Source organism: Odocoileus virginianus, chromosome 15 (genome assembly GCF_023699985.2).
Source record: "Odocoileus virginianus isolate 20LAN1187 ecotype Illinois chromosome 15, Ovbor_1.2, whole genome shotgun sequence".
In the NCBI taxonomy this organism is placed as follows: Eukaryota; Metazoa; Chordata; class Mammalia; order Artiodactyla; family Cervidae; genus Odocoileus; species Odocoileus virginianus.
In genome coordinates, this window is record NC_069688.1 from 65076804 (window position 1) to 65087461 (window position 10658).

Genomic DNA, 10658 nt, shown 5'->3' on the forward strand with positions numbered 1-10658 from the left:
CAGACTTTATTTTGGGGGGCTCCAAAATCACTGCAGATGATGATTGCAGCCATGAAATTAAAAGATGCTTACTCCTTGGAAGGAAAGTTGTGACCAACCTAGATAGCCTATTAAAAAGCAGAGACATTGACGGAAACTGCAGCTGGGAGGGAGGAAGTGACTGGTCCGAGGTCTCAGAGCAGAGAAATGGACTAAGTTCTGATTCTGGGGCTGGGGCTGCTGCTTCAAGGCGGAGAGATACATAGTCCTCTTGAGCACCGGGAGCAAGGAGGGGTGGAGAATGAGGGGAGGCAGAAAGAAGAAAGTGTGGGAGATAATGGTGAGAACGACCAAGGAGAGAGGACCATGCCGTCCATCAGCAGTGACCGTGCTGTGCTGTGCGCCGGCTGCGGGGGCAAGATCTCCGACCGCTACTACCTGCTGGCGATGGACAAGCAGTGGCACATGCGCTGCCTCAAGTGCTGCGAGTGCAAGCTCAACCTGGAGTCGGAGCTCACCTGTTTCAGCAAGGATGGAAGCATCTACTGCGAGGAAGACTACTACAGGCGGTTCTCTGTGCAGCGCTGCGCCCGCTGCCACCTGGGCATCTCGGCCTCGGAGATGGTGATGCGAGCTCGGGACTTGGTTTATCACCTCAACTGCTTCACGTGCACCACGTGTAACAAGATGCTGACCACGGGTGACCACTTCGGCATGAAGGACAGCCTGGTCTACTGCCGCTTGCACTTCAAGGCACTGCTGCAGGGCGAGTACCCCGCGCACTTCAACCACGCCGACGTGGCGGCTGCAGTGGCGGCAGCCGCAGCGGCCAAGAGCGCCGGGCTGGGTGCAGCCGGGGCCAACCCTCTGGGTCTTCCCTACTACAATGGCATGGGCACAGTACAGAAGGGGCGGCCGAGGAAGCGCAAGAGCCCTGGGCCTGGGGCGGATCTGGCTGCCTGCAACGCTGCCCTGAGCTGTAACGAGAACAACGCGGAGCACCTGGACCGAGACCAGCCATACCCGAGCAGCCAGAAGACGAAGTGCATGCGCACCTCCTTCAAGCACCACCAGCTTCGGACCATGAAGTCTTACTTTGCCATTAACCACAACCCCGATGCCAAGGACTTGAAGCAGCTCGCGCAAAAGACAGGCCTCACCAAGCGGGTTCTGCAGGTCTGGTTTCAGAACGCCTGGGCCAAGTTCAGGCACAACCTCTTACGGCAGGAAAACACGGGCGTGGACAAGTCGCCGGAGGCGCTGCTGCAGACAGGGACTCCGTCAGGGCCGGCCTCGGAGCTGTCCAACGCCTCGCTCAGCCCCTCCGGCACGCCCGCCACCCTCACAGACTTGACTCGCCCCACCCTGCCGACTGTGACGTCCGTCTTAACTTCTGTGACTGGCAACCTGGAGGGCCACGAGCCTCACAGCCCCTCGCAAACGACTCTTACCAACCTTTTCTAATGACTCTCGCCCCGCCTCCCCACCTCTGCCCCCGCCCCGCTGTTTCTTTAATAAAGAAATTATCTTTAGTTGAATTCCAAGTGTATTTTAAAATAGAGGCTTTGAGCAACTAACTAACCACATTTTAGGATCTCGCCTGGAAACTGAGGAAGAAAATAATTGCGCCCCCCCACCCCCGGCTGACACAGCTCTTTGGACTGGAATTACTTGGAAGATCTATCTGCAACACAACATTTGTGTCACTGTACAGTTTTGTGGACTGAGCGAGGAAAAACAACAAGTAATTTAAGTTGGCTAGAGCTTCTGTATTTTCAAAGACTGCCACGTGCCTTAGGAATACTGTTTTATCGCCATACTTTGAATGACTTGTTCATTTTTTTCTCTCCCTCTTTTTCTCTGTATATTTATGACCAGAGCAAAAATGTAAAAAAAGAAAAAAAAAAGTTTGTTACTTTGAATAGTCCTAAACAGAAAAAAAAAAAAAGGAAAAAAATCAAACTCCCTCCAATGGTCACTTTGTTGTTTTAGAATTTTAAGGTGGAAGTCTGTTCAAATACCAGAATTTGTAAAATCTAACCAGTAATAAAACCACTTATTGAAACTAAAAAAAAAAAAAAAAAAACACCAGAGACATTAGTTTGCCAACAAATGTCCATCTAGTCAAGGCTATGGTTTTTCCAGCGGTCATGTATGGATGTGAGAGTTGGACTGTGAAGAAAGCTGAGCACTGAAGAATTGATGCTTTTCAACTGTGGTGTTGGAGAAGACTCTTTAGAGTCCCTTGGACTGCAAGGAGATCCAACCAGTCCATCCTAAAGGAGATCAGTCCTGAGTGTTCTTTGGAAGATTGATGCTGAAGCTGAAACTCCAATATTTTGGCCATCTCATGCAGAGAGCTAACTCATTGGAAAAGATCCTGATGCTGGGAGAGATTGGGGGCAGGAGGAGAAGGGGACGACAGAGGATGAGATGGCTGGATGGCATTACCGACTCAATGGACATGGGTTTGAGTAAACTCTGGAAGTTGGTGATGGACAGGGAGGCCTAGTGTGCTGCAATTCATGGGGTCACAAAGAGTCGGACACGATTGACTGACTGAACTAAACTGAACTGAACCATTCTTATGGTAGAAGAAAGAAATGGCTGTTAGAAGATAAGACACATGACCTTTTGCTTTAAGCAAGACACATGACCAAGCCTAGCCTCATGGGGTGGGGAACTATAGCCTTAGTATCTGCCTCCATTATGATGTGTAAATTGATGTGTATACATGAATCATAGAAACAGAGGTCATCTCATTCACTCTACAAAGTTTGTAGATGAGGAATCTCAGGCCTAGGAAGGGGGTTGAAATTATTTTTTTGTTGCCACCTAAGTGCTTTGGGGTATATCTCTGATAAAAACCCTCTCCAGTGACTTCATTCATCATTTTGTCAGTATGGATATATTACAGTAAAAAGGAAGATGGGATAGCTGAAGTTTATTACAGGCCATTATATATACCCAAGTACAACACATGCCACAAGTTACAACCTTGTACCAACACATTAAAATTAATGCTCCTGACTGATGTCTTCCATCTATACTCAACAAAGTACCACTATAGAGAAGGAATGGAAATTATTTCTCTTTGTTATCTGTCCCTTTCCTACCTTGCACTAGACAGGGATAGTGGTTTTAGGTTTACTTAAGGGAATAAACTCAGAATGTTTATTTCATCTCTAATTCTTTCTTCATACTGTTTTCATGCAGTGAATGGAGGTAACTTCTGATTTCTATCCGCTGCGTATACATTCATTTATTAACCAAGTTATTCAAGTACCTTCTCAATGTAAGGATTTGATTCTAACTGCCATGGTGGATACAATGAAGAGATGGATACATAATTAAAACTATAATACAAAGCAGTATAGCAAGTGCCAAATGAATATATAGTAAAGTGCCATTATACTCTAATAACTCTTTTATTAGAAACCAGGAGAACAGAAGTTAAAAAATCCTTAAATATGTTACCATATACCAGAAAGTTTTAATACCAACTAATACCTTAGCATCTGTCATAATTACTTGCACATAGTAAGCTTACCAGCACGTCTCATGAATTGAACAAAAGCTAAATATACCAGAAAAAATACCAATGGGGGTTGAAAAGAGAGGAAGTAAGGCTGCAGAGATTGAGCTAAACTTGAGACCAAAGAAGAGGTCCTGTCATGATTAGAAAAGAGAAAGCAGTGTGAAGGAAAGGACTTACTTAAATCCTCAGAAATCTGATCTTGGGTAGTTGAGCAGACTAGTTGGAAGACGCAGGTGCCAGCATTCTTGGAGGCGCTGTAGATCCAGGGTGCAGGGAGGGGCTGCAGCCTGAGCAGTCTTCTGAGAAGACCACCACTGTGGGCAGGAGAGGAAGGCCCTCGAGGGCCTCACTTCCAAATGGCCTTCAAATCTGACCCCTTTCTCAGGCTTTCTTCTAAGGCTTTGAGTCTGCTTAATATAACTCTAAGGTTGACTGTACCCACCTTCCCCTTTAGAATCTTTCACTGCTCACAGGCAACTAGAACTAAAAGTAGAAAACCCACAAATTGAAAGAAATTTTAAACTCAGATTAATATTTAACCTCCATGATGATAGAAATGAGTTTAGTTGTCATGTAAGCAGCCAGTAAATACACATGAATAATGAACTACTAGATTTTCCCCAGCTTTGTCAGATTTTATTCTGGATAGTTTTAAGGAGAAGGGGAGAGGCTGCAGACGGAAGGATCTGAGGAAAGTAAAATTTACATTTCACACCTCTTTGACCTGGGAGACAATTGTGAATTAAGATATTTGGTCACATAACGTAAAGGTAGCTTTGGTTTCAAGTTCTTCATGTTTGTTGTTCTTGTCTTTTTAAACCAGGGAAGTTCCCTGAGAATTTAATTGAGATATCACAGAAACAGTTCCAGTTGCTATTTTCAGTATTAGTACACTGTATCTTGTTTTTCTTAATGTGATACATGGAAATAAAATTTATGAACTACAATGTATTGCATTTGAAATATTAACCTACATAAATCAAATTTTCAAAAACTTGTAAAAATGTCCAGTAAAAATTGCTTGGATAGCTTTTGAAGAGCAAACATTTTATGATCTGAAATAGTCAATACATAACTGTCATTGTTGGATGAGACACAGTATCGTGAAAGGTCTGCTGAAATGGTTGTATGATCAGAGACTACTAGACCTGTAGGCTTGGCAGTAGATAACTATAATGGGTTTTTTGTTGTTTTGTCTTTTTTTTTTTTCCTGCTTAGCATCACAAGCCTTTCCTCTTCTCTCAGAAATGGAAAGCATTTGTGAGTCTATGGATTGAAGTCCAAAAAGCCTGATACTTTTCCTTTATTTCTGGCAGCCCTCAAGCATATGACCTAAGTTGGGTCAATTGAATATCTTTGCCCCTAGCTGTGAATAAGGAATAATGTTACAAGGAAGGAAGAAGAGTTCAGAATTAGTCCCAGTGGCCTCCATTGCCCCATTGGGTCAGAGTCCGAGTGTCCAGCAGCAGTGGCCCACTAACCACACTGCTGCTTTGGCCATGGATACGGCTGTGTGCTTCCTCTAGGTTGCCAAGCTGTCTGGTCACCACCCAGGAAGTTGTTTTTCTACCTAAGGACACCACAGACACTTTCAGTTTTTGCCTAACTGATTTGATCACTATTTAGAGTTGTGGGAAAACTTATTAGCCTAAGGTTGCTGCAAGGCCAGTTTATGGGCTCCGCAGTTTCCTAAGTAATGATAAGGAGCCTCCAGGACTAAGCTCCAGAAGAGAGTCATCTGGCTTGATACTGTGGTGTACCCTGCTCCTCGCCCAGGCCTCCAGCACATGTGTTCAGTAAATTTTTATTTGATTTTGACCTGAATGAATAAAATAATTGTACTCAACTTTAGGCCTCCTCAACATCTATTTAAATTTTTGGATCCTGTCTGCTTTTAGCATAGAAGGGAACAGAACTCAAAGACAATGGCACTAAGGTGTTAAATTCAGGCAGGTAGGAGGCTGTTTTTCCAGTGGCAAAAATGAGGAAGTGGGGGGAAGAGCTTAGGTTTCGATGGTGATAAATTGAACCTGTTAAATGCTGTGCTTTTTATGTTTCGTAACTGGGTTAAACCGGTTGTGTCACTCCTTAGACAGCTCTGTACTTGTTTGAATAGTACAATAGTCCCTCCTACTGAACTTTGATCCAGCAGAAACAACTGTTACCTAACTTCAGACCATCGGTGGAACACCTGTACAAAGAATGTTCTTCAGTTTAACTAGTTTTGTGTATGTGATTTCTTTTAAACTTTTAAAATGATTAGAAAACTTTTTATTGTCCTGCTTTTGTCGTCTGTGACTCTTGGAGAAGCCAGGAAATCCTTTCTCAGTTTGCTGAACGTAGAAAAGACTGAAGTACTGTTTTTCACAAAGTCGGAAGAAACCGTTGTTGTAAGGTCAAGTTACAGAGGTAAACAACCAAACTCCAGCTACCTCCTGGTGCAACTGGAAGATGATAAAATGCTCCAAGTGGTGAATGTGACCAAGACCTTGTCGGACGTGACCAACTTTACCATAAATCTGGTGACAGATGGAGACGGAGAGACAAATCTGACCATTCAGCTGTGGGATTTGGAAGGTAGGCGCGAAAGGCTCATTGAAGAGATAAAGAATGTCCGAGTCAGAGTGCTCAAACAGAGACAAGACAGTCCTTTCCCGGCATCAAACCTCATTGACAGAAACATCCTAATGCTTTTTCTGCCAATGATACTGTTAAATAAATGTGCGTTTGGTTGCAAGATTGAGTTCCAGGTGTTTGAAACAGTGTGGAAGAGACCTTTGCCGGTAGTTCTTGGGGCGGTTATACAGTTTTTTCTTATGCCATTTTGCGGATTCCTTCTGACGCAGATTTTGGCCTTGCCTGAGGCACAGGCTTTTGGATTTATAGTCACCTGCACGTGCCCAGGTGGTAGTGGGGGCTACCTCTTTGCTCTGCTTCTAGAAGGAGATGTCACTTTGGCCATCCTCATGACTTGCACATCAACGTTTCTGGCCCTGGTAACGATGCCTACCAATTCGTACATATACAGTAGAATCTTAGGGTTATCAGGTACACTGCATATTCCTATTTCTAGAATTATGTCAACCCTCCTCTTCATCCTCGCACCAATGTCAGTGGGAATAGCCATCAAGCGTAGACTGCCTAAAAAAGCAAACTTCTTGGAGAGGATCATCAGACCTCTGAGTTTTATTTTAATGTTTATAGGGATTTATTTGACTTTCAGCATGGGATCAGTGTTTCTGAAAACAATGAACCTCGAGGTGCTTCTGTTGGGTGTCTTAGTTCCTGCTTTGGGTTTGTTGTTCGGGTACTTTTTCGCTAAAATTTCTATGCTGCCTCTTCCTGTTTGTAAAACTGTTGCTATTGAAAGTGGGGTCCTGAATAGTTTCTTAGCGCTTGCCATCATTCAGCTTTCCTTTTCCCAGTCTGATGCAGACTCAGCTTCTGTGGCTCCGTTTACTGTGGCCATGTGCTCTGGATGTGAGATGTTACTGATCCTTCTGTTCTATAAGGCTAAGAAAAGATGTACCCTTAACATAGAAGAAAAAAGAATGAAAAATCCCCCAGTCTAACGGTTAAAGCTTTCCTGAATTTTCCTACTCTGAATGAGTTACTGTGGGAGATGCAAAGAATATCTGAGATGATTCCTGCTCTCAACTCACTTATGATCTGATTGATAACTTGACATTAGGGGAGCAATACAGTCATATGTGCCTAATACCCAGTGGACAGTCCAGACTCTTAAATGTGCAGGAATTCAGAAGAAGGAAACAACTATAGCATTGGATTGGAATATAATACCTTATTATGATATATCCCAAGTATTTACAAGAGGGCTGCCCTTCCACAATAGGCATTTGGTAACCGCTCACACAGTGAAGGGACATGTAAATTCCTATTTGAAACCAGTCTGTCTTAAATGCAGCATCTCTGGTCTCCTTGGTGCCCCTCCCGTCATCGCCACCGGAGATGCTGCCGTTTGCCCTGGAGCACGGGGTCCTGTCTCCCCACTCTTCTCCCTTCTCCCCTCCTCTTTCCTTCATTGCAGTAGAACTGTTTCCTACAGACAATCTCCCATAATACCTTTCTATCGGTCTCCTCTCCACTCTCAGTCCCACTTTGGTTCTGCCCTAGATCGCTGCCTCCCTAAACCTTTCTTCCCCAGCTTTTGGCCTCTCTGTCTACTCTCCAATCACTGGCAGATTAATGTTCCTAAAACTTAACTTCGATCATGTGCTTTCCCTGCTGCAAAGCCTTGTCACCTCTTGAATAAAGTCTGTATTCCTAGTGAGGCATTTCCTACTCTGCTGACTTTAGCTTTCCGGTTTTATCTCCTCTCCCACTTTTTACACGCAGGCTTTGTTCCAGTCAGCAGATAACTGGGTCACTCATGGCTGTGCCCTTTGTTCACATTGTCCCTGCAACCTGAGGGGCCCATACCATCTCTGTCTAAATTTTGACCATTCTCACAGACCTGGCTCAAACACAAGCTTTAACTAATTCCTGTTAGCTACCAGGAATTGAAATTTCCTCTAAATTCTCATCACAGTTTTTTTTCCTTCATAGTATTTAGCCAGTCTGGCTTTCATTACAGTTCTTTGTGTTCCTATTGTATCCTCCCTATTTTGCTATAAGTCTTTGAACATGCATTTTATAAACATAACATGTAAACAATACACTATAGTAAGTTTATATAATAGCATAAACAGTATAATATAAACAGTAGACTATAGTAATGCAAACTATTTATTTTGATGCATAATGTCTAGCACATTTCCTATGTGCTGATTCATATAAAGTGTTGAAGCACAGACTAGGGCCCAAATGAACAGTATGCTTGTTTTTATACTAACATTGAGTTTTTCAAAGGCAATTTTTAGTATCTAGTTTCAGTTTTCACTTTTTTACAAAGAGAGTGTGGGCATCAAGAAAGAGAAATACCACTCTAAATAAATCTGCTTCCCACATTTCACAGGCCTGTAGTTGTAGGCAAATTATTTAATCACCCTGTAGTACCATTTCCTCATCTAAAAAATGGAGATAATAGTGTAAACGCCAGCAAATTGTCATAGGAGTTAATTGAGATCTTACGAACAGTGTACATGCTCCTCAAGTGTGAGCTGCTATAATTATTTTACCACACTTCAAACTTTTGACCCTTGTGTACCTACTACTGTTTTGAAATACCAATCTGATAACTTTAGTGTGGAGGCTAAAACTTTGAACGTTTTCCTATCAGTGTCATTCACCATCTTACTACAGTATTAGGGAAATTTTGTTCAGTTTGCCAACTGACAAGACAACCATAGTTCTTTTTTTCTTATTTTACCAAATCAGTATTTGAATACCAAGATTTATCAAAGCCCTGGTTTGGCATGGTGATGGATGGTTATTATTCATTTTATAAAATGATAATTGCCTACATGAAACACTTTACTGTTGACTCCATTAAAACAGAAATCTCAACTTAGGGCATTAAATTATAATTAAGCTTGCATACATTTGACTTTTGCACATTTTCATGAACATATTTTACTGATGGGGAGATAAGAAATTGCCTTTCTAGTTGTACTTTATCCTTAACCTTGTGGCTTCAAACAAGACATTTCTCTGCAGTTCAGTTTTCAGATTTGTAAAAGGAAGAGATTCAATTGAAGTTTAAGATATTGCTCAACTCCTACGCCTGTAATTCTGGCATGAAACTCTGGGTCACTGACACCGCAGACGGTGGTGGATTCAGGTTGACAATAATAACCACCCACAGCAGCTGCTTTCTACTGGAGGCAAACACCAAAGTAGGAGTTTCTTGAAGGCGGAGACCACATAATATTCTTTGAATTTTTTGTAGTTTTTAACCAATGCCTTTAATCAAGTTAGTGCTCAGAAAACATTGAGTTAATTAATCATTAATGTCTGTAAAAGTAATGTCATATACTCAGAGGCCAGGTTGTGCCTGGGTCTTCATTTCCAGCTCTGTCACCAACTGGGTGACATTGGTCAAGTTACTTAGTCTCTGTGCCTAAATTGATGTGGAAAGTGGGGATAATGATAATACATACCTAATGGTATTTTTGTGAGGAGTAAATGAGTTAATATTAGTAAGATCCTCAGAGTAACACCTAACATACAGTAAACTCTGTAATTATTATGGTTACTCTGCCTGTTTGATCTTGCACCGAAAAGCAGACAAATGTGTATGAATGGAACTTGAAATGTATTTCATTCATCTTACAGATGTATCATATTGAAATTTTACCTGAGAAAGTTTGTCTAATTTAGATGGGGATAAAGTTATTCAAGCTCCTTATTTGTTCTTTAAGAATGAGAGACATAAAGCAGGCTACCTAATTGCTTGAGTTCAGACCAACAGCTTGTCCAGCAATAATCAGTATCAAGGCTACAGAGAACAAAGAGCTTTATTTGAGCTTTTTATAACTGCAGTTCAAGAGACACAGATTCGGGTAAACCTGAAAGAGTATCACGGGGGAGAAAGAGTCAGGAGCTTGTACAGGTGACAGTTACAAGGATGCTCACGAATTTTGACTGACCTTGATTAAAGAAAGGAAATAATTGTCCTTAGGGGACAGGCTGTCGTGAGTCATTTTAGGCTAAGGGCTCGATAATATCTTGAGTTTCTGGAGCACTGGGTAGATGTTCTGGGTGCTCATGCTAAGATATTAAGGTGTGTTTGGGCTGAGACATAAATCACACTTCCTCGATGGCATCCTACCAGCTCCATCTTGATTTTCTTTTCACACATTTCACACAGCCATGATTGGTTAGACAAAAGATCCAGGGTTAAAGGGGTAAGTCGTGTTTAAAAAAAGTTTCAATCCAATCTTTAATAGAGATGATTCTATGATATATATATTTTTTGCAACTAAAAACTCTATCAGAAATTTCAGCCTATGTTATGTCAAAACATAAAACCTTGTTAGGTATCCTGAAGATTCCCCCATTGCGTGTTTATAAATTCTTGTCATTTTTAATCAAAGTCCACTAAACAATTAATTATCAAGAAAATCTTGGTATGTAGAATCAGATTCTGTGTGTGTGTGTGTGTGTGTGTGAGAGAGAGAGAGAGAGAGAGAGAGAGAGAGGGAGAGGGAGAGGGAGAGGGAGAGGAGATTCCATTTAAAAG

General features: G+C 42.1%; 2 protein-coding genes across 3 annotated transcripts; both read left to right on the plus strand.

Moving 5' to 3' along the window:
• The first annotated feature begins 340 nt into the window (after positions 1–340).
• LOC110123828 (LIM/homeobox protein Lhx2-like) lies at positions 341–3161 on the plus strand. Of its 2 annotated transcripts, XM_070477460.1 has the most exons (2): positions 341–951; positions 982–3161. In XM_070477460.1, the coding sequence occupies exons 1-2, from the start codon at positions 346–348 to the stop codon at positions 1441–1443; spliced, it is 1068 nt and encodes a 355-aa protein (XP_070333561.1). In that variant the 5' UTR covers positions 341–345; the 3' UTR covers positions 1444–3161. The 2 variants fall into 2 exon arrangements, with proteins under 2 accessions (XP_070333561.1, XP_070333560.1); XM_070477459.1 differs by having other exon boundaries at positions 341–3161.
• Positions 3162–4820: 1659 nt separating this feature from the next.
• SLC10A5 (solute carrier family 10 member 5) lies at positions 4821–10600 on the plus strand. Its single transcript, XM_020872054.2, has one exon. The coding sequence runs from the start codon at positions 5773–5775 to the stop codon at positions 7087–7089; it is 1317 nt and encodes a 438-aa protein (XP_020727713.1). The 5' UTR covers positions 4821–5772; the 3' UTR covers positions 7090–10600.
• The last annotated feature ends 58 nt before the right edge of the window (positions 10601–10658 follow it).